The sequence below is a fragment of the Musca domestica genome, unplaced genomic scaffold (assembly GCF_030504385.1).
Source record: "Musca domestica strain aabys unplaced genomic scaffold, Musca_domestica.polishedcontigs.V.1.1 15, whole genome shotgun sequence".
Classification (NCBI taxonomy): Eukaryota; Metazoa; Arthropoda; class Insecta; order Diptera; family Muscidae; genus Musca; species Musca domestica.
The window spans coordinates 8078514-8103937 of NW_026712207.1; the positions used below are offsets into that span (position 1 = coordinate 8078514).

The window sequence follows — 25424 nt, forward strand, 5'->3', positions numbered from 1 at the left end:
TTATATATTTTTCGAAACGGGATAGTGATTATTAGAAAATTGAATTGAAAATATATTGAATTGAAAGTGAAGCTGGTGTTAAGTGAAAAAAATATTGAAATAACAATTGAGAAAGCTGTGAAAAATTGAAGTGAAATTTTTGATGTTAAGGTAATGGAAAATTGTTATCGAAAAAACCTGTGTAGATGTATTTGAAAAAAAAAAAGTTCGAAAATTGAAATTCAAATCACGGCAAAGTGTTTAGAAAATGAATTGAATAACAAAAGAATATTTAATTTTCATTAAAAAAAGTTGAGGAAATTGAAAATCCTTTTAAGGATAATGGAATTTTTCTTCCTGTTTGCCTGAAAAAATCAATGTCTTTCGTTGAACTTCACATCAAAGGGGGAACTTTTTGTTGTAGAAAAAATATCTGTCTAAGAGGTAGAGAGAGAAAGAGAACCAGAACAAAAGTTTTTTTTTCTAAAATGGCAAAGCAAAAGCAGGAAATCCACCACCAATGGAATAACCTCCATGTCCTCCCCATCTGAGGCAGGAGAAAAGGCAACATCGCCACCACCACCACCCACCAGGCATATAGAAGAACCTCTACTCGCTGCTGCTGTTGATGATGATGCGACGGGCCAAAAACACTTCAAGTCCTGGCCTGACGCACCGCACACTTGGTGTAAACACTCAGCCGTTTTTGACGGCCCAAGGCACTACTTGTCGTAACGGCAAAACAAAGGGAAGGCAAAAACATCCCTAAAAGCCTTTAAAGAGTCGTTAACACGCTAACATTTTTCTACTCCAAACACGGCGGCAGTTGATCGACTGTCGTCACACAGCGGAGCTAAAAAACGCGAAGAAAGGAGGGCAGATAAATAAACCAAAATGCGTTCGTTTGTTTGCCAATAGAGAAATGACGTTTTCTTCGAAAGAACAAAACCGAGGCAATATTTGTCAGAACGCAAAATACAATCGGCAACCGGGAATAATGGAAATTGCACTCCAAAACTAAATTTCACAAAAAAAAGAAAGATTGCTAAACTTGAAAAGAATAAAAGCAACAACAACAACAACGTTGAAGGTATCTGGTTTTGTATCTGTTTTGGTTTTTTCACATTCTACAGTGGCTCACAAAAAACCAAAATATGCAGAACAGTCCGAAAAATAGCTTAAGATTTCTTGGAATCCGTACATTTTAGGCACACAGTGTCTTTGGCAACATTACTGGAAAGAATTCGAGGAATATTTTTGTAGAACAAATTAACCCTCAGTCGGGTCATTGAAGGGGTCTTTTAGGACCTTTTCTTCAAAAATGTAGAAAAACTGCATTAAGATGAGGTTGTATCAGATCAAAATATTCTACAAAATTGTTCCTTATAAAATTTCACTATAGGTCTCAGAATACACCGAAACTTACCTACAAGCCGGAAATCGTTAAAAATAAAATAAAACAACACTTTTTGGGTTAAAATCGCAAGATTCCGTCAATTTTTGAAAATACTCAAATTAAGATTCCCTGGAATCCATGCATTTTAGGCACATAGTGTCTTTGGCAACATTACTGGAAAGAATTCGAGGAATATTTTTGTAAAACAAATTAACCCTCAGTCGACACATTAAAGGGGTCTTTTAGGACCTTTTCTTGAAAAAAAATGTAGAAAAACTGCATTAAGATGTTGTCGTATTACATCAAAATATTCTACAAAATTGTTTCTCATAAAATTTCCTTAAGGGTTTCAGAACACAACGAAACTCCAAAATTTACCTAAAAGTCATAAATCGTTAAAAAAAAATTTTTAAGGTTAAAGTTTTAACATTCCGCCCATTGCTTACATTTTTGAAAATACTCAAATTAAGATTCCTTGGAATCCATGCATTTTAGGCACATAAGGTCTTTGGCAATATTTCTGGAAATAATTCGGAGAACATTTTTGTAAAACAAATTAACACTCAGTTGAGTCATTAAAGGGGTCCTTTAGGGCCTTCTCTTCAAAAATGTAGAAAAACTGCATTAAGATGAGGTTGTATCAGATCAAAATATTCCACAAAATTGTTCCTCATAAAATTTCACTATATGTCTCAGAACACACCGAAACTCTTAAACTTACCTACAAACCGGAAACCGTTAAAAACAAAATAAAACAACACTTTTTGGGTTAAAATCGCAAGATTCCGCCAATTTTTGAAAATACTCAAATTAAGATTCCCTGGAATCCTTGCACTTTAGGCACATAATGTCTTTGGCAACATTAGTGGAATGATTTTGGGGAATATTTTTGTAAAATAAATTAACCCTCTGTCGAGTCATTGAAGGGGTCTTTGAGGGCCTTCACATTCAAAAATGTAGAAAAACTGCATTAAGATGTTGTCGGATTACATCAAAATATTCTACAAAATTGTTCCTCATAAAATTTCACTATAGGTCCCAGAACACACCGAAACTCCAAAATGTACCTACAAGCCGAAAATCAGTAAAATTAAAAAAAACACTTTTGGGGTTAAATTCGCAACACTCCGCCCATTGTTTACATTTTTGAAAATACTTAAATTAAGATTTCTTGTAATCCCTGCATTTTAGGTATGCAGGGTGAGATAAAAAAACTGCAAGAACTTCAAACGCCATCATTTTTACAATTGTTTTTTAAATTTTATTGAATGAAAGCAAAAAATGTCGGAAATAGCATCAACTTTTAGAATAAGTTTAGAATTGTTCTAATTGGTCACCTTTGGCACGAATTATGGCCTTCAAACGGCCAATGAAACCGTCACACGCTGCCCGAATGTTGCTATGCGGTATTTTGGTCCATACCCGGCGAAGCGCTTTTTTGAGATGATCGACACCTCATTTCTTAACCATTCTTGGGTGGCGCGTGCTGTGTCCTGTTGGAATGTCTAAGGTCTGCGGCCAAATGTTTGCGTGCCCCAGGCTTTAATACACCCTCCAGAATATTTTCGCGATAATATTCGGCATTTATTCTGATGCCACGGTCGATTAATAAGAGCGGAGAGCGACCATCGGTTGTTATGACGGCCCACACCATCACCATGGTCGGCGCCAGCGCTTGAGTTCTGGTGCCCAACCGAAAGTGACCTCTTTGTCAAGTAAACATGATCATTTTGTTTGTTTACAAACTGCTGGTCAATGAATGTTTCGTCATGGGAGACGGAGAAAACCAAATTCGGCAGTTCACCACTTTCGGCCAAGCGAAGCAACTCTTTAGCTCTTTTGAGTCTATTTTCTTTCTGTCGCTTTGTAAGTTCAGTTGCGGTGTAAGTTTGTTGCACTTTTTGGAATTTCAATGGCTATACCCCGAGCTCATTTTTCAATATTTGCCGAATGGAAGATTGCGATATGTTCAGCTCACGACCTTGGACAGCCTATCGTTTCAACGTTGAGAGGGAACATAATGTCCTTTTTTAATCCTGCGTTTTTGTAGCTGCACCACTTCCGCTCCTCCTTTTATAGGGATCAGTTTCAGGATGGCGTGTTTTAGCATACCCTCGTTCTGTATTTTATCATTCCAGCGTCGTAGATGGCCATCCTTTTAATCGTCTATGTTTCTGGCGTACAGCTCATCCTAGTCTTCTACTCTAACACTTTCGTCTTAGCTGGAATTTGCGGTTATTTTCGCAGTCAACTCATCTTATTCAATTTCGGCCGTCGTGCCTTCTTCAAATTCGAATAAGTACTGCTCTGCTTCCGGGCTTACCTTTTCACTTCAGAAAATTGTTGACTTTTTGTAATTGCATGGAGCGGACACCAAAGCTTCAAGGCCATCCTCATATGTTCAGTCTTTCTTACTCTGTTCTCGGCCACTGATCTGGCTCGATGGGGGTTATACGGAAACGTGGACCTGCATTAACAGTTTTCTGCAATTGGTAGCTATTATGGATGCTTTCTTAAAACTCTTGTCTTCCCTCTATTGGTTCTAAAACCGCTGTTTAATATTTCCTATCGTTTTAATGAAATATAGCTTCTGAGCCACTGTAAATCGACTTGCCAGCACCAGCACCACCATCACGCACCAAACCAAACACGACCGACGACCATCCCGACGCCTATTTACCCAACCGCTTGCGCCGCCAGTCAGGTCTTCTGCGTCGTCTTCCCTATTCAAGGCTCCACAAATCGAATAATGAGACATGAACACAGTAACAACAACGACAACAACAAAATGAAAACATCGAAAAACAACCAAACCAAACCACACCAAACACACAGCGCAGACAACTATTTCAAATTCAGACACAAACAACAAACACGTTGTGCAAAATTACGAAGACCAAAAAAAAAAAAACAACAACTAACAAAAAAAACAAACACAACAACGAAATCACAAAAATCCAACAAAAACTGCAATTATATGGCGCCATAGTCGCATTGTTAAGAGTCGACGGAATTTTATTTGTGAGTGGAGCTAATGAGAGGTAACCGAGAGAGAGAGAGACATCCAAAATGCTGGTGTTACCGAAAGGAAGGGGAGATTTTTTGGCTGTTAAGAGAGTAGTAAAGTGAGATGTGTTATTGGGGTGTAACAGAAGCTGATGGTTTTGTGCGAATGATTTGGAGGTATTTGTATTCAATATGAGTATAAAAAGGACTTGCTATTCAAATTTCAATAATATCGAAAATCGGATAGGGGCAATATCAGAAATAGTTTTCATTCATCACTCCGCTTGTAACACCTTGAAATATAAATTTTGACCCCACAAAGTATATATATTCTTGATCAGCATAAAATTCTATATCGATTTGACGATGTCCGTCCGTCTCTGGAAATCACTCTAGCTTCGGAACGAAATGAAGTATGTTGATAAAATTTTACTTAAATGTATATTATGTCTGCAGGACTTTTGGTATTGAAAATGACCCATATAGGTCCACGTCTTCGTATAGCCCCTATATAACGTACCTCCCGATATTCGGTATTTTGATGATTTTAGCGACATTATTTACCGGAATTGTTTCGAATTTGCTATTTGAAGTTCTTAATGGATACTACAGCCTAAGACAGAAAATTGTCTGTGCAGGTCCACGTCTTCGTATAGCCCCCATATAACGGTACTTCCCGATATTCGGTATTTTGATGATTTTAGGGACATTATTCACGGGAAATGTTTCAAATTTGGTATTTGAAGTTCGCAATGAATGCTACAGCCTAAGACAGAAAATTGTCTGTGCAGGTCCACGCCTTCGTATAGCCCTCATACAACGGTACCTCTCGATAATCGGCATTTTGAAGACTTTAGCTACATTATTCACCGGAATTGTTTCGAATTTACTATTTGAAGTTCGTAATGGATACTACAGTCTAAGACAGAAAATTGTCCGTTCAGTTCCACGTCTTCGTATAGCCCCCATTTAACGGTAGCTCCCAATATTCGGTATTTTGATAATTTTAGCGACAGTATTTACCAGAATCGTTTCAAATTTTGTATTGGGAGCTTTTAATGGTTACTATAACCTATGGGAAAATAATTCGTATGCAGGTCCACGTCTTCATATAGGCCTATATTCAGTATTTTCATGATTTTAGCGACATTATTTACCGGATGTATTTCAAATTTCGTACTTGAAGTGCGTAATGGGTGCTACAGCCTATGACAAAAATTTTTGTATGCGGGTCCATATAGCCCCCATATGACAGTATCTTCTAATACTCGGTATTTTTATGATTAGTGCGACATTGTTCACCGGAATTGTAACGAACTTCGTATTTAAAGTTCGTAATGGGTACTACAGCCTATGACAAAAAAAAAATAGCAGAATAATTTGTATTGTGACGTTGACGTTTTGGTATAGTCCTCATATAACGGTACCTCCCGATATTCGGTATTTTGATGTTTTTGCCGCATTTTTCACGGATTTGTCTAAAAATTGGTATTTGTTGGTCATAGTGGGTTCTAGCTCCGGTGGCAAAACATTGCATGTATAGGTTCACGTTTTGGTATAGTCCCCATATAACGGTATCTCACGATATTCGGTATTTTGATGATTTTTGCCACATTTTTTTATGGATATGTCTAAAAATTGGTATTTGTTCGTTATAATGGGTTCTAGCTCCGGTGGCGAAACATTGTATAGTTCCACGCTTTGGTATAGTCCCCATATAACGGTATCTCTCGATATTCGGTATTTTGATGGTTTTTGTCACATTTTTTTGTCTAAAAATTGGAATTAGTCGGTAATAATAGATTCTAGCTCCGTTGGCGAAACATTGTATGTATAGGTCCACGTTTTTCTATAGCGGTACCTCCCGATATTCGGTATTTTGATGATTTTTTCCACATTTTCCCACGAATATGTCTAAAAATTGGTATTTGTGGATCATAATTGGTTCTAATGTTTCCATTCGGTATTTTGACGATTTTTGCCACATTTTCCCACGAATATGTCTAAAAATTGTTATTTGTGGGTATTAAAAGTTCGGCACGGCCGAACTTAATGTGTTTACTTGTTTAAACAATAAACTTACTTTCACTTCATTTCGAAACACCCTAATATCTCATCCAACGTATTATCTCTTCCATTGTGTCTGCTGAGAACATTATACATGTGTATACTCTTAAAAAAACGTTATTCCATTTTCCCTCATTTCCCTCCCTTATTCAAAATGATTACCCATCTCTTCGAGTTCTCTCTTCATCTGGAAATTTAAATGTCTTTCTCTCTTTAATCTCAAAGAGTTATCAAAATTTGTTAAAACAAATAAAATTAAATAAACAAAACAAACATTTGTGTGGCGGCGGCGGCAGCTGTTTGCTATGGCTGACCGATTGACTGGATGACTGACTGATCAAGATGTGCCTGCCTTCATTTATTTATTAGGAAATGATGGATGTTGAAGGCTCTGCGGTATGTGGCGCTGGCTCCAGCACTTGTTCTCCATTCGAAACAAGTCGTTTCAATTATTTATATATTTTTTTAGAATTTTAGATTTTTTTCTAATGTCCATTAACCGACAACAGCAGAACATGGTGCAAGTGTCGCTCACTCAACCGGACCCCAAAAAAAAAATATGGAAAAAATTGTAAAATTGCATTTGGAAAAAGTGACTGGTGGTTAGACGACGATCGAGAGCTGGTGGTACTATTTATTCTTATCACGATCCCCGAGGCAAGACATGCCTGCCTTATCAGTTGAGGCACAATTACGCGTCGTGTCGCGTCGCGTCATTCTAACAAAAAAGCAAGCCAAACAACAAATCGACAACGACCAACTTCTAATGCAAACAAAAGAAATATTATTAGAATGACTAAAATGTAAGGCGGGCATTTGTAGACGGGTGCAATAAATAAATAAATTAAAAAAAGGGGTAAAATTCATTAATAATGGATACTGATACGATCCGTAATGGGTCACTATATACCGAAAGCAAATGGGTCTACTAAGTTATAGGAAAACCAGTAAAGAAAGTCTTAAAGTCGGGCGGGACCGACTTTATGATACCCTACACCACTTTGCTAATTTAGTAGAGCACCGCATAACAATTAAAAGTTTTTATGGGAGAATTCAAGTATACACCCTATGATTATAATTATAATTTAAAGGTTAAAGGACTAAATATGCCGAAGCATTTGTATCTTTTAAATTCGGACTTGTATTGCCCATTTGGTGCACAATTTATTTGAAATCAGATAAAGATATATATGAGAGCTATATCCAAATCTGAACCGATTTCGATAAAATTTGGCAAAGATATTTCTGAGCTATATTTGATATATTTCCCTGAATATCGTTGTTACGGAGTGCATATTACGGCTGTGGGTAACAAATCGGAGGAACAGTAAATATGGGAGCTATATCTGAACCGATCTTCACCAAATTTGACATACTAGATTCTACACTCAATTCCGTCGTAAGTGCCACATTTCATCCTATTTGGGTAAATATTAGCCGTTTGGTGCACAATAAAAGATAAATCGGATGAAGTTATATATGGGAGATATATCCAAATCTGAACCGATCTGGATAAAATGTAGCAAATTTATTTCTGAGCTGAATTTGCCATATTTCCCCAAGTATTGTTGTTGCCGAGTGCATATTACGGCTGCGGAGGACAAAAATAACAAATCGGATGAACAATATATATGGGAGCTATAGCTATATCTGAAGCGATCTTCACCAAATTTGACATACTAGCTTCTAGACTCAATTCGGTCGTAAGTGCCAAATTTCATCCCATTTGGGCAAATATTAGACGTTTGGTACACAATTAAAGGTAAATCGGACGAAGTTATGTATGGGAGCTATATCCAAATCTGAACCGATCTCGATAAAATTTAGAAAATGTATTTCTGAGCTGTATTTTATATATTTCCCCAAATATTGTTGTTACAGAGTGCATATTACGGCTGCGGAGGACAAAAATAACAAATCGGATGAACAATATATATAGGAGCTATAGCTATATCTGAACCGATTTCGATCAAATTTGGCATACTTATTTTCAGGACGAATTTGGTTGAATGTACAAAATTCCATACTATTCGGACTGATATTACACGTTTGGTGCACAATAAAAGGCAAATCGGACGATGATATATATGGGAGCTATATCTTCGTATAGCCCCCATATAACGGTACTTCCCGATATTCGGTATTTTGATGATTTTAGGGACATTATTCACGGGAAATGTTTCAAATTTGGTATTTGAAGTTCGCAATGAATGCTACAGCCTAAGACAGAAAATTGTCTGTGCAGGTCCACGCCTTCGTATAGCCCTCATACAACGGTACCTCTCGATAATCGGCATTTTGAAGACTTTAGCTACATTATTCACCGGAATTGTTTCGAATTTACTATTTGAAGTTCGTAATGGATACTACAGTCTAAGACAGAAAATTGTCCGTTCAGTTCCACGTCTTCGTATAGCCCCCATTTAACGGTAGCTCCCAATATTCGGTATTTTGATAATTTTAGCGACAGTATTTACCAGAATCGTTTCAAATTTTGTATTGGGAGCTTTTAATGGTTACTATAACCTATGGGAAAATAATTCGTATGCAGGTCCACGTCTTCATATAGGCCTATATTCAGTATTTTCATGATTTTAGCGACATTATTTACCGGATGTATTTCAAATTTCGTACTTGAAGTGCGTAATGGGTGCTACAGCCTATGACAAAAATTTTTGTATGCGGGTCCATATAGCCCCCATATGACAGTATCTTCTAATACTCGGTATTTTTATGATTAGTGCGACATTGTTCACCGGAATTGTAACGAACTTCGTATTTAAAGTTCGTAATGGGTACTACAGCCTATGACAAAAAAAAAATAGCAGAATAATTTGTATTGTGACGTTGACGTTTTGGTATAGTCCTCATATAACGGTACCTCCCGATATTCGGTATTTTGATGTTTTTGCCGCATTTTTCACGGATTTGTCTAAAAATTGGTATTTGTTGGTCATAGTGGGTTCTAGCTCCGGTGGCAAAACATTGCATGTATAGGTTCACGTTTTGGTATAGTCCCCATATAACGGTATCTCACGATATTCGGTATTTTGATGATTTTTGCCACATTTTTTTATGGATATGTCTAAAAATTGGTATTTGTTCGTTATAATGGGTTCTAGCTCCGGTGGCGAAACATTGTATAGTTCCACGCTTTGGTATAGTCCCCATATAACGGTATCTCTCGATATTCGGTATTTTGATGGTTTTTGTCACATTTTTTTGTCTAAAAATTGGAATTAGTCGGTAATAATAGATTCTAGCTCCGTTGGCGAAACATTGTATGTATAGGTCCACGTTTTTCTATAGCGGTACCTCCCGATATTCGGTATTTTGATGATTTTTTCCACATTTTCCCACGAATATGTCTAAAAATTGGTATTTGTGGATCATAATTGGTTCTAATGTTTCCATTCGGTATTTTGACGATTTTTGCCACATTTTCCCACGAATATGTCTAAAAATTGTTATTTGTGGGTATTAAAAGTTCGGCACGGCCGAACTTAATGTGTTTACTTGTTTAAACAATAAACTTACTTTCACTTCATTTCGAAACACCCTAATATCTCATCCAACGTATTATCTCTTCCATTGTGTCTGCTGAGAACATTATACATGTGTATACTCTTAAAAAAACGTTATTCCATTTTCCCTCATTTCCCTCCCTTATTCAAAATGATTACCCATCTCTTCGAGTTCTCTCTTCATCTGGAAATTTAAATGTCTTTCTCTCTTTAATCTCAAAGAGTTATCAAAATTTGTTAAAACAAATAAAATTAAATAAACAAAACAAACATTTGTGTGGCGGCGGCGGCAGCTGTTTGCTATGGCTGACCGATTGACTGGATGACTGACTGATCAAGATGTGCCTGCCTTCATTTATTTATTAGGAAATGATGGATGTTGAAGGCTCTGCGGTATGTGGCGCTGGCTCCAGCACTTGTTCTCCATTCGAAACAAGTCGTTTCAATTATTTATATATTTTTTTAGAATTTTAGATTTTTTTCTAATGTCCATTAACCGACAACAGCAGAACATGGTGCAAGTGTCGCTCACTCAACCGGACCCCAAAAAAAAAATATGGAAAAAATTGTAAAATTGCATTTGGAAAAAGTGACTGGTGGTTAGACGACGATCGAGAGCTGGTGGTACTATTTATTCTTATCACGATCCCCGAGGCAAGACATGCCTGCCTTATCAGTTGAGGCACAATTACGCGTCGTGTCGCGTCGCGTCATTCTAACAAAAAAGCAAGCCAAACAACAAATCGACAACGACCAACTTCTAATGCAAACAAAAGAAATATTATTAGAATGACTAAAATGTAAGGCGGGCATTTGTAGACGGGTGCAATAAATAAATAAATTAAAAAAAGGGGTAAAATTCATTAATAATGGATACTGATACGATCCGTAATGGGTCACTATATACCGAAAGCAAATGGGTCTACTAAGTTATAGGAAAACCAGTAAAGAAAGTCTTAAAGTCGGGCGGGACCGACTTTATGATACCCTACACCACTTTGCTAATTTAGTAGAGCACCGCATAACAATTAAAAGTTTTTATGGGAGAATTCAAGTATACACCCTATGATTATAATTATAATTTAAAGGTTAAAGGACTAAATATGCCGAAGCATTTGTATCTTTTAAATTCGGACTTGTATTGCCCATTTGGTGCACAATTTATTTGAAATCAGATAAAGATATATATGAGAGCTATATCCAAATCTGAACCGATTTCGATAAAATTTGGCAAAGATATTTCTGAGCTATATTTGATATATTTCCCTGAATATCGTTGTTACGGAGTGCATATTACGGCTGTGGGTAACAAATCGGAGGAACAGTAAATATGGGAGCTATATCTGAACCGATCTTCACCAAATTTGACATACTAGATTCTACACTCAATTCCGTCGTAAGTGCCACATTTCATCCTATTTGGGTAAATATTAGCCGTTTGGTGCACAATAAAAGATAAATCGGATGAAGTTATATATGGGAGATATATCCAAATCTGAACCGATCTGGATAAAATGTAGCAAATTTATTTCTGAGCTGAATTTGCCATATTTCCCCAAGTATTGTTGTTGCCGAGTGCATATTACGGCTGCGGAGGACAAAAATAACAAATCGGATGAACAATATATATGGGAGCTATAGCTATATCTGAAGCGATCTTCACCAAATTTGACATACTAGCTTCTAGACTCAATTCGGTCGTAAGTGCCAAATTTCATCCCATTTGGGCAAATATTAGACGTTTGGTACACAATTAAAGGTAAATCGGACGAAGTTATGTATGGGAGCTATATCCAAATCTGAACCGATCTCGATAAAATTTAGAAAATGTATTTCTGAGCTGTATTTTATATATTTCCCCAAATATTGTTGTTACAGAGTGCATATTACGGCTGCGGAGGACAAAAATAACAAATCGGATGAACAATATATATAGGAGCTATAGCTATATCTGAACCGATTTCGATCAAATTTGGCATACTTATTTTCAGGACGAATTTGGTTGAATGTACAAAATTCCATACTATTCGGACTGATATTACACGTTTGGTGCACAATAAAAGGCAAATCGGACGATGATATATATGGGAGCTATATCTAAATTTTGACCGATTATCTCCAATTTCGATAGGGTTCGTCCTTGGTCCAAATTAATGATTTGTTCAAAATTTCATCTGGATAGCGCAATAAATGCGAACTGTACTTTGTTTATAAAAATACATGGACAGACGGACGGACGGAAATGCACAAAGACACAATACCCTGACCACCTTGTGGTGTAGGGTATAATTACTATTTTTAGAGAGGGCATTATTTTCTATAAAAGCCTAGAGATCTGTAATTGTATCAGACGATTTTCTTTATAATAAAATACCCACTTTTCTTCTATACAGTAGAGGACCTTCTTCTCACTGAGGGCATTTTATTGCCATATACAGGGTGAGATGAAAATACGGCAACCAACTTCAGACTGCTGTCATTTCCAAGCCACTCGTCCGACAGCTGTTAAAATTATTCCAGTGACAGCTCATTATATTGTTTACAAGCGTTCAAAAGCATTTTGGTGAGAATTTTCCAGAAAAAAAGTTATTCGTGATGGAGTTCAAGCGCCATAGTGTGATTTCTTTATATTTGGCTGGAAAACCAAAAGTGGATATCGTTAGAGCACTCCAGCATTTAAATGTGAATATATTTTTTGGGTCTCGTACCATCGCTCGTTACCGCGATACTGGTAGCGTAGGCCGACGTCAAGGAAGTAGACGGAAGAAAACAGCAACAGCAGCGGAAATGGTTCGAAAAGTAAAGAAGGGACTAAATCGAAACCCACGTTGCAGTGGCCCGAAAAATGGCTCGTGAGCTCAACATATCGCAATACTCCATTCGGCAAATATTGAAACATGAGCTCGGGGTAAAGCCATTGAAATTCCAAAACGTGCAAGAACTTACAAAGCAACAGAAAGAAAATAGACTCAAAAGAGCTAAAGAGTTGCTTCGCTTGGCCGAAAGGTGGTGAACTGCCGAATTTGGTTTTCTCCGTCTCCAATGAGAAAACATTCATTGTCCAGCAGTTTGTAAACAAACAAAATGATCGTGTCGATCTTGCCAAAGAGGTCAGCTGAAAATGTACACCTTCGGTTGGCCACCAGAACTCAAGCGCCGGACATGGTGATGATGTGGGCCACCATAACTGCCGATGGTCGCTCTCCGTATCAGAATAAATGCCGAATATTATCGCGAAATCATTCTGGAGGGTGTTTTAAAGCCATAACAGCCGATGTTCGCTCTCCGCTCGTATAAGTCGACCAATCAGAATAAATGCCGAAAATTATCGCGAAAATATTCTGAAGGGTGTATTAAAGGCGATGGTCGCTCTCCGCACGTATTAATCGACTGTGGCATCAGAAAAAATGCCGAATATTATTGCGAAAATATTCTGGAGGGTGTATTAAAGCCATAACAGCCGATGGTCGCTCTCCACTCGTCTTAATCGACCGTGGCATCAGAATAAATGCCGAATATTATTGCGAAAATATTCTGGAGGGTGTATTAAAGCCTTCGGCACGCTAACAGCCGCAGACCTTGGATATTCCGACAGCTGAAAATGTGCACCTTCGGTTTGCCACCAGAACTGGAGCGCGGGCTACGGTGATGGTGTGAGCCGCCATAACAGCCGATGGTCGCTCTCCGCTCGTACATATAGATCGTGGCATCAGAATAAATGCCGAATATTATTGCGAAAATATTCCGGAGGTTAATACACTCTCCGCCTTGGGCACGCAAACATTTTGGCCGCAGACCTTGGACATTCCAACAGGACTCAGCACCATTGCACTCAGCACGCGCCACCCTAGAATGGTTACAAAATGAGATTCCTCGCTTCATTTCCATCGCACAATGGCCACCAAAATCTCCGGGTACTAATCCGTTAGACAATTGTGTCTAGAGTATTTTGGAAAGCAAGTTTGGCACTAAAAAATACCATAGTGTCGATCACCTCAAACAAGCGCTTCGCTGGGAATGGGCCAAAATACCGCAGAGTAACATTCGGGCAGCGTGTGATGGTTTCATTGGCTGTTTGAAGGTCATAATTCGTGCCAAAGGTGACCTATTCGAAAAATTATTATTGTAAAATTCGAAGCTATTTCCGACATTTTTTGCTTTCATTCAAAAAAAAAAAAAAAAAATATGCCCTCTAATTTTGTTGTTATACCCTACAACACTATGTGTTGGGGGTATTATAAGTTTGATTGGGCCAGAATTTATGTAACACCTCGAAATATTGGTTTCCCATATAGGAAAGTATATATGGATCTTCCTAGCTCGCCGAGCTGAGTCGATCTAGCTATGTATGTCCGTCCGTCCGTCTGTCCGTCTGTCCATGTTAATTTGTAATCACTCTACAGGTCGCAATTATGGCCCGATCTTTACGAAATTTAGAATGTAGGTGGGGTTAAGGTCAGAATAGAACCCTATTTCTTTTGGAGATGATCGCATAATATTTAGGGGTTGAAATGGACCAAAAACTGAAAAAATTCCTGATTTTGCAGTTGCTCTACAGGTCGCAATTATAGACCAATCGACGCGGAATTTCGCATGTAGGTAGAGTTTAGGGCGGGGAAGAAGCCTACCAATTTGGGTGGTCATCGGATAATATTTAGCGGCTAAAATAGGCCATATCTTTTTTGTTGAAAAATTCAAAATTTTTCATTAAACCGCGAATATTTTAAATCCCGGCGAAATCACAAAGCCATGACAAGGTTACTTTTGATCTTTACATTGATGTTAACATCCAACAAAACGGATACATAGCAAAATATGTGCGATATATATGTCTATCAAAGAAGATATGATTGAAAGATCTCTTATATGTCGAGAACGGCTGAACTGATTTCGACAGTTCTCATTAATTCAGAATGGCCTCTTGGCAGGAAAGGAAAAACGTCTAAAAAATTCGCATAAAAATATCTCTCTAAAGATGAAAATATTGATTTTGTAATATTTTCTCATATTTTTTCAATTTTGTCATATTTTTGGCAAATTTTCATTTTGAATTAAACATTTGGTAATATTTCTACAGCTAACAAAACTAAGTAGTTAGGATTTCAGGATATCATATACAGATCGCATTTATGGCCCGATCCTTATGAAATTTTGCATGGGGATAAGATGAGGGTCAGAATAGAAGCCTACTCTTTTTGGAAATAATCGCTATATATTTAGGGGTTGAAATGGACAAAAAAAAAAAAAAAAAAAAAACCGATCCTCACGCGCATTTGAATGGAGGTTACCGGACATTGCAAAAGCCAAATAGTTTTGGATGGCCATCCAAAAATATTCAATGAGTGAAATATTTTGCCAACTTTTGTAGACAAAATACGAAAATGTCAATTCCAGTGATTTTTTGGAGAATTCACAAATACAGGAAAGACGCACTTCTGACTATTTCGTTAACACTGATTTCGTTGAGGAATATAGTCAAATGTCTGTATCTCATATAGATGCGTTTTAGTCAAAAACCAATAATAAATGTTAATCTTTTGCCACTTCTGAGAGATTATAGGTCTTTGGGAAATATTGGTTCCAGATCTAGGAAGACTATTTACGTGCAACATCTTCCAATAAATTGGAAATGAGCGAATTAGTTCAAGTTTCTATTATTCGAAAATTAGAGAACGAAACCTGATGGTTTTCTTTTATTATTTGTCACAATATCTTGTGGAATTCTTTCGAGTATCTGGCCTATATAAACTGTATAATTTATTATAGTGTTGTAGGGTATTCAACGGTCGGCCCCGCTCGACTGTAGCCTTTGCTTACTTGTTTTTTTATCTAATCTTGTGTGAGAAATACGAACTCTCTTGTCTCATAGATAATAAGATAAATTTTTTTTCAGTAGGGGTTTATGTATCGTAGAACAATTTTGACATTTGGTAAAACATAGCAAATAATGAACCTAATTCAAAACCTACTAATAGCCTCAAATATCCTCTGTCTTTCAGAAATGCCTCTCCTTAAAATTGACTTCATCAACTAAGTGATTCCATACAGGTGGAACACTTCAAATCGAAGGACCAATAAAATTGTAGTGTTTGACTCAGGCATTCCGAATACTAACTACCACGATGTTCGGACGGAACATCCCCACTATAGCGCTATATTTGATAATCACCACAACACTATGCAGAGCGGGTAATTTCCCAAAATTAAATCTTATTTTTAACAAATAATGAATGAAATTTCCTTCCAGCTCCCGAACCATTTAGCTGCATGAGCTATTTGGAAGATGATGGCATACTGCTCGAAGAAGAGGAAGACAGATCGGATAAATCCTATATAGAACCACCACAATTTGATGTGGGTGGTCTAACGTCAAAGGAATACAGTCGTGTGAATGAGGAGACGGAAAAGAGCCAGGAGGCAACAATCCACTTACGGGTCTGTCCACCGGAATTTACATTCTGCTTTTCACTGTGGCGCAAGACCGAAAATGGCTCGAAAATTGAAAAACAAGGTAAGTCGAGTTATTCTCACAAGGATGCCAAAACTTTTTACCTTTTACATAGATTTGAGAAGTCTTAGTACTCTATGAGAGGTTGATGAAGCTCTTCTGCTGTTTTATAAGGAGAAACACTTTTTTCTGCTCTATGAGAAGATACAGCTCCTCTTCTCCTCTGTGAGAGGAAAAAACTCTTTTCCTGTTCTAGAAAATGAGGTAGAAGATCTTCTTCTGCCCCCTGAGAAGCGGAAGAAGTTCTTTTCCTGCTCTATGAGAAGAAGAAACTGTTCTTACGCTTCTTGGAAGGAGGAGGATGAGCTATGCTTTTTTATCTATAAGAGAAAGAAGTAGGATGAGAAGAAGCCCTTCTTTTCGTCGATGAGAATAAGACCTACTTTCGCTTTAGGAGAAGAAAGTCTTCTTCTATTCTTCCACTTCTTCTTTTTCATATTCTAGGTGAATCAGAGGACCATCTTCTACTCTAGGAGAAGAAGATGGTCTTCTTCTGGCCTAGGTAGGTACCACCTTCTACTCTTGGAGAAGAAGAAGGTCTTCCTCTGGCCTAGGTAAAGAAGAGAGTCATTTTCTGCTCTAGATGGTATTCTCCTGCTCTAAAAAAGTAATCTTCTACTCTAGGAGAGTCTTCTCCTTTTCCAGAAGAATGAGCGAGGTTTTCTACTCTACTCTAAATAAAGAAGATCATCGTCCTTGGCTCTATGAAAGACGCTCTTCTTCTGATTTATGAGACGGGGGAGGAGCTTTTTTCCTTATCTAGAAGAGGAAGGAGAAGAAAGGAAGGCTTATTATCTAGATTGTAGAAGAAGACAAAGAAGGAGCTCTTCTTATCTCCCATTAGATAAGGAACAATGAGGTTTTATTTTTCTCTGAGAGCGGAAGGTTAAGGAACCCTTCTTCTTATTTAGGAGAGGAAGGAGAAGATCTTCTTCTGTTCTATGAGAAGATGAAGGAGTAGGTCTTTTTCGCCTCCATGAGCAGAAGAAGTTGGTCTTCTATTTTCCTCTATGAGCAGAAGAAGAATGAATTACAGGGTGAGATAAAGAATATCTGCAAGAAAGTCAAACGCCATAATTTTTACATTTTTTTAAACCACAAATGTCGGAAATAGCATCAAATTTTAGAATAAGTTTAGATATGTCCGAATTGGTCACCTTTGGAACGAATTATGACCTTCAAACGGCCAATGAAACCGTCACACGCTGCCCGAATGTTGCTCTGTGGTATTTTGGCCCATTCCCGGCGAAGCGCTTGCTAGAAGTGATCGACACTTTGGTATTTTTTAGTGCCGACCTTGCTTTCTAAAATACCCCAGACACAATAGTTCAACGGATTGGTATCTGGAGAATTTGGTGTCCATTCTGCGCTGGAAATGAAGCGAGGAACTTCATTTTGTAACCACACTTGGGTGGCGCGTGCTGAGTGCGATGGTGCTGAGTTCTGTTGGAATGTCCAAGGTCTGTGGCCTTAAAGTTTTGCGTGCCCAAGGCTTTGATACACCCTCCAGAATATTTTCGCCATAATATTCGGCATTTATTCTGATGCCATGGTCGATTAATACGAGCGGAAAGCGACCATCGGCTGTTATGGCGGCCCACACCACACCATCACCATGGCCGGCGCCAGCGCTTGAGTTCTGGTGGCCAACCGAAGCTGCACATTTTCAGCTGACCTCTTTGGCAAGTAAAAACGATCATTTTGTTTGTTTACAAACTGCTGGACAACGTATGTTTTCTCATCGGAGACGGAGAAAACCAAATTCGGCAGTTCACCACGTTCGGCCAAGTGAAGCAATTTTTAGCTCTTTTGAGTCTATTTTCTTTCTGTTGCGGTGTAAGTTCTTGCACTTTTTGGAATTTCAATGGCTTTACCCCGAGCTCAATATTTGCCAAATTGAATATTGCGGTATGTTCAGCTCACGAGCCATTTTCCGGCCACTGCGACGCGAGCTTCGATCAAATCGTTTCTTTACTTTTCGAACCATTTCTCCTGATTTTGCTGTTTTCTTCCGTCCACTTCCTTGACGTCGGGTTACGCTACCAGTATCACGGTAACGAGCGATGGTACGAGACACAAAAGATTTATTCAGATTTAAATGCTGGAGTGCTCTAACGATAGCCACTTGTGGTTTTCCAGCCAAATATAAATAAATCACACTATCCGGCTTGAGTTCCATCACAAATAACTTTTTTCTGGAAAATTCTGACCAAAATGCTTTTGTACCCTTGTAAACAATATAATGAGCTGTTACTGGAATAATTTTAACAGGTTTCGGACGAGTGGCTTTGAAATGACAGTAGTCTGAAGTTGGTTGCAGTTTTTTCATCTCACCCTGTGGAGGAAACTGGTATTTCTCCCCTCTGCGAGCAGAGGAGGATGAAGATGCTCCTCTACTTTATGAGAATAGGAAGAATGTCTTTTTCATCCTTATGGGATGACGAATATGCCCGTCTTCTCGTCTAGAGAAGAGAATCGAGACGTGCTTCCCTCGATGAGAGGTAGATGGTCGGGGTTTCTTTCATGAGATATAGAAGACCAGTCTCTCTTTTATTAGTAATTTGTGGCCTATTTTTCCTCTTTGTAAGAAGAAGGCCTGATTTTATTTTTAACAGGTCTGCTTCTCGTTTATGAGAGAAGGATACCTGATTATTCTCTATAGAGATGTAGGCCGGGTTTTTCTTCTTCTTTATGAAAGGGAGACAGACTGCTTTTCCTCTCTGAAGGGAAGTAGATCTGCCAGTTTTTTTCCTATCAGAAGGTCTTCAAGAGAGGCATGTCATTTTCCCCTCAATCTGAGAAGGTCTGCTGATCTTCAATGAAAGAAGATAGGTAGCTGCTTGAGATGTACAAGTAAAAAAGTTCATCTTCTACATTTTTGAAAAAAAAAATCAAGTAAAAATATTCGGCCGGGCCGAAGAAGGTCTTTTTCGGCCGGGCCACCATTTGGAACGAATTTGGCACTTCTCAAAAATAATAAAATCCGTTAAAAATTCTGTTAAAATCTTAAAAATACCGAATGTAGCTATTATATTAGGGTCTATACGACGACATGAATCTGTGTAGGTAACATTTGTCATAAGCCATTACAATATTCAAATGCGGAACTTAAAAAAAATGTCGATTTATAATGTCGATAAAATCAAAATACCGAATACCGTTATGTGGGGGCTATACGAAGACCAGGACCTGCACAGACAATTTTCTGCCGTACGCTGAAGTATCCATTACGAGCTTCAAATATCAAATTTGAAACAATTCTGGTGAAAAATGTCCCTAAAATCATTAAAATACCGAATATCGGAAGGTACCGTTATATGGGGGCTCTACGAAGACGGGGACCTGCACAGGCAATTTTTTTTGTCTTAGGCTGTAGTATCCATCATGAACTTCAGTTACAAAATTTGAAACGATTCCGGTGAATAAATTCGCTAAAATCATCAAAATACGGAATATCGGGAGGTACCGTTATATGGGGGCTATACGAAGACGTGGACCTGCACAGACAATTTTCTGTCTTAGGCTGTAGTATCCATTACGTACTTTAAATACCAAATTTGAAACAATTCTGGTGAAAAATGTCCATAAAATCATTAAAATATCGTATATCGGAAGGTACAATTTTTTTTGTCTTAGGCTGTAGTATCCATCATGAACTTCAGTTACAAAATTTGAAACGATTCCGGTGAATAAATTCGCTAAAATCATCAAAATACGGAATATCGGGAGGTACCGTTATATGGGGGCTCTACGAAGACGGGGACCTGCACAGGCAATTTTTTTTGTCTTAGGCTGTAGTATCCATCATGAACTTCAGTTACAAAATTTGAAACGATTCCGGTGAATAAATTCGCTAAAATCATCAAAACTCCGAATATCGGTAAGTGCCGTTAAATGAGGCTATACGAAGGCATGGACCTGTACGGAAATTTTTCTGTCATCTATTACGAACTTCAAATTTGAAACATTTTCGGTGAATAATATCCCTTAAGTCATAAAAATATACACTCCATACTCAGAGCTCTTCTATGAATGGAGGTCTTTCAGAATTCTTCATCACCCGCTAACAGTCCAAGTAATGGGTTTCCTCTTGTTTCAGGATGCTGGAAAGATAGTACCGAGGGAAATGGCAGCTGTAGCCATGCAGAGTGTGTGAGCTCATCACCCACCTTGCGCAACAATTCTCTGTATTATTGCTGCTGCTCAGGCAATGCCTGTAATCGCAAGGTGGCAGTGGTGGAACCATCATTCCTGGAGGTAAGATCAGACAGATGTTTGCCCAAATTACAACTTATTATAACATTTGTTTTTTTCCTTAGCTTTCTAAGAACAATTATGCCGACTCGAATCCCCCCGAAACCCATGAGAAGTTGTATTGGTCCAAATCGGCCATCTGGTTGGGAATGTTGGCCATAATTATGGTCGTCACGGTGATTTCCAGTTTTATCTATTGTCGCAGTGTTCGTGAGAAACCAATTCCGGAAGAGGCTCCCTTGGCACCATCGGGCCCAGGCTATAGTTCGAATTTACGAAATGTGGATAATTTAAATTTGATTTGTATGCTGGACAAGGGGAAATATGGAACGGTGATGAAGGGTTTGCTGCATGACCAGGAGGTGGCGGTGAAAATATTCCCAGAGGCCCATCAGCAGTATTTCATAAATGAGAGGAATATCTATTCGTTGCCGTTGATGGATTGTCCGGCTTTGCTGACGTATTTTGGTAAGGGGGTGGGTAATGGGAAATTGGATGAGGAGTTAATTTTTTTTATTTGGTTTGTTTAGGTTATGATGAACGCCATACCCTGGAGGGCAAGGTGGAATACCATTTGGTCTTGTCCCTGGCTCCCTTTGGCTGCCTTCAAGATTGGCTGATACCCAATGCCATGAATTTCGAAACCTTTTGCGGTATGGTGAAGAGTATTACCCGAGGCCTGTCGCATTTGCATACGGAACTGCGTCGCGGCGATGACCACAAACCCTGTATTGCCCACAGAGATTTGAATACCCGTAATATTTTGGTGAAATCCGATCTCAGCTGTTGTATAGCTGATTTTGGTTTTGCCCTGAAAGTTTTTGGTCCCCGCTATGAATATAAGGGAGAAATTGCAGAGGCTGAGACGAAGAGCATAAATGAAGTGGGGACGCTGAGATATATGGCTCCCGAGCTCTTGGAAGGGGCTGTTAATCTTCGGGACTGTGAAACTTCGTTGAAACAAATGGATGTTTACGCCCTGGGTTTGGTGCTGTGGGAGGTGGCAACACGCTGTTCTGATTTCTATCCCCCCGGGCAGCCAACACCACCCTATAAAGCTCCCTATGAACTGGAGGTAGGTTCCCATCCTTCCTTCGATCAAATGCAGTCTTTGGTTGTGCGACATAAGGCCCGACCTCTGTTCCCTGCCGGTTGGGGTGGGGGTCCAGCTGTGAAGTTGATACGTGACACCTGTGAAGATTGTTGGGATCATGATGCGGAGGCCCGTCTCACCTCGCTGTGTGCCGAGGAGCGTATGCATGAGGCAGCCTCCATTGGTATGCGTCTCAATGGCCATCTGCCGGCAACCACACCCCTGCTAAGTACCAATAACCTATCAAATGGCCTCCATGAGTCCATGGATCACAATCACAAGCCGAGGTCTCCCACAAATGTGGACCCCATGGTGGCGGAAACAAATACCGTTCTGAATCCTCCACCCAATAAGAAAAATCTACCCTATGAGGTGAATAACTGTGAGAGGCCTTCGACGACGGAAAAGAATCATTTGATACAGCCACAGCAGCAAATACAGCCATATCAGGGGAGGAATCCATGTCAGGAACGCAATCTGGCCCCCTCCTCCATGAATTGTCCCCAGCAATTGATTCAACGCAGCAAGAAACATAGCTTTCAAACACCCACTGGGGAGGAGAATAGCTTCTCCTGTCTGGATGATGATGTTTCGGTGGAGGAATTAATTGCCGCCAGGAGTTCCAAGAAATTCCCCTCCCTCGAACATGAGGAACATAATCCCATTAACAATGGCACGGCCACACACATGGGCCAGGGATTTCCCAAACAACAGAATACCGAACGTAAACTCAAAGGATGGCATGGAGTCCGAGCTCTGATACAAAAGAAACTCTTTCGCAAGGCAGACATTGCCCGCCTGGATGCCTTCCGGCAATTAAATGGCGATGAGAAATCCAATTTGGTGGAGAAAAATCATCATCACCAGAATCATCAGCAGCCGCAACAACATCACAGCAAGCCAGTGGTGATAAGTTTTATAGATCGGGAGAAGGTAAATTGTGGCAAAAGCAATTCTGTGACGCTACCCGAGCCACCTCACCAAAACGGCTATGCCGTGAATAAACGACCCAATAACCTGGACCTAAGTCCGGTCAATCAAACCAATGGCTTTAAGCTGACACCCCAGAATCCCATCACCACCATTGCCGAGGAAACGGACATCAATGATGATGCCTCCGCCACCACGGACAATGTTGAATATCGCCTCAAAAGTTTAGACAAACGAAAGTCCACACCTGCCCACAATGTTGTCTCCCGCTCTAAGTCGTCGAATTTAGTGAAATCTTTAAATAGCTCCAACAACAATCTCCATGAGGCCGAGCTGAAGGCTCTCAACGATGCAGTGATTTTGAGGAATCATTCGGCCTCGGAGCCTCAGTTTCGGCGCCAACGTAGCCTTGAAGTATTCCGCGAGGTATTCAATGCCCGCGGCAGTAATGAACGTCTCCGTGATCCTAGTCAACGGGTAAAGACGCCCGGTGATGTACCGCCATCTGTACGCAAAATACGGGCCTCGAAAACCCTGAGTCTCTACGATGATCGCATGATGGACTCATCACTGCTCAATGTGCTTTAGCATGAAGAAGTTCTGCTTCTTGAATTGTAGAAGCAGAACTATTGAGATTTTTGCACTTTCTCACTCTCTGTATTTACATTTCAAGCCATGTCTGTCTGTCAGTCTGTCTTTGTGACTAATCTAAGTATGAATTAAAAAATTCAAATCATAATCATTTGTAGATCGAAATAGTTAATCGAGTATTTGTATATTTTTATTTATTTTTGTAATCCACAATTGCCCCATTAAAATACTCATAATCATATTCGTATATAGAGATAAAGATATGTATATCACAATATGGCATCTCATATCTCAGATCCCCTCACACACACACACTCACATCTACATACACAATTGTATAGCTCTTAAGATATATACACCATGTACACATGTATGCCGTATAACAAAAAAAATAATCCATAAATTTCATTGAGGTAATGTTCGATCAGGACCAAGGCAAATCATAGGACGGATATATGAGGCCTCTCGTAACGAGAATGTAATTGAAGTTGCCCTTTTTCGATTTATTTAAAAGGTGGAAAATGTCCTTCCAAAATTAAAAAAAACCCACTCGGACTCATTTACATATTTTTTCAGTATTGTTGTCATCATTCACCTGAATAGCTTTTTCATACCCTTCACCATTTATTGATCGGCATAAAATTCTATGTCGATTAAGCGAGGTCCGTCTGTCTATACGTCTGTGGAAATCGCTCTAGCTTCCAAACGAAATAAGGAAGGTTGATGAAATTTCACCCAAATGTGTATTATGTCTGAAGGACTTTTGATATTGAAAATGGGTCATGTAGGTCCACGTTTTGGTAAAGCCCCCATATAATGGTACCTCCCGATATTCGGTACTTTGATTATTTTAGCGACATTTTTTTACCGGAATTGTTTCAAAATTAATATTTAAAGTTCGTAATAGATGCTACAGCATAAAACAGAAAATGGTCTATGTAGGTTCACGTCTTCGTATAGCCCCCATGTAACGGTACCCCACGATATTCGGTATTTTGATGATTTCAGTGACATTATTCACCGGAATTGTTTCAAATTTGATATTTGAAGTTCGAAACGGATGCTACAGCCTAAGACAGAAAATTTTCTGTGCAGGTCCACGTCTTCATATAGCCCCCATATAACGGTACCTCCCGATATTCGGTACTTTGATGATTTTAGCGACATTTTCACCGGAATTGTTTCAAATTTAGTGTTTGAAGTTCGTTACGAATACTGCAGCCTAAGACAGAAATTGTCTGTGCAGGTCCATGTCTTCGTTTAGCCCCAATATAACGGTACCTCCATATATTCGGTATTTTGATGATCGTATAACGGCTATATTCGGTATTTTTAAGATTTTAACGGATTATATATTTTTTTTGAAAATTGCCAGATTCGTTCCAAATGGTGGAGGGTATTCAAAGATCGGCCCGGCTGCACTTACAGATTTTTAACTTGTTTAAGTTACTAAAAATCAACATTTAATGGCTAAGTAGTCCTTGAAAAAATCCACGTTTGAAGAAAAAAGGTTTTGAACAAATTTTTTGTTTTTGTAGTGCCTAAAGCCTTTAAACAATATTTTCAAGACATCCTCGTCTGGGAGTCCTGGGGGAGTCCTTGACTCCCCGTGTAGGTCTCTACTTGTTCTTGAAAAAATGTTACCTCCACATCAAAGAATCACCTTCCGCTCCAGCTTCCACAAAAACAAGACAAATTTTGAATAATGGTACCTTGCAGCCCAAAAAACTTATTCCTAGGAAAATCTTTTAGATTTTAAAGAAGAGCTAAAAATATGTGACTTGTGTATCGGCATTTTGAAAATTTATAGCGGGGAGGCAAGCAAAATTGGATGGGAATGATCTGCAAATTTTTAAAGTTTTGAAAATATTCTAGTTCAGGTTCCTTTGAATCCATTCATTTTAGCTATATAGTCGCGTCGGCAATATTACAGGCAAGAATCCGTAGAATATTTTTGTAGAACAAATTAACCCTCAGTCAAGTCATTAAAGGGGTTTTTTAGCCCCTTTTCCACAAAAACGTTCGAAAAGTCCATTAATATGACGTCGTATCAGATCAATATATTTTATAAAATTG

The 25424-nt window shown here is 38.8% G+C and overlaps 1 protein-coding gene across 1 annotated transcript; it reads left to right on the forward strand.

Moving 5' to 3' along the window:
* LOC101888345 (bone morphogenetic protein receptor type-2) lies at window positions 1-24804 on the forward strand. Its single transcript, XM_011292479.3, has 6 exons — window positions 1-150; window positions 15972-16161; window positions 16220-16483; window positions 20580-20737; window positions 20800-21202; window positions 21265-24804. Exons 2-6 carry the CDS (start codon window positions 16095-16097, stop codon window positions 23343-23345), a joined length of 2973 nt encoding a protein of 990 aa, XP_011290781.1. The 5' UTR covers window positions 1-150; window positions 15972-16094; the 3' UTR covers window positions 23346-24804.
* Window positions 24805-25424: the final 620 nt, after the last annotated feature.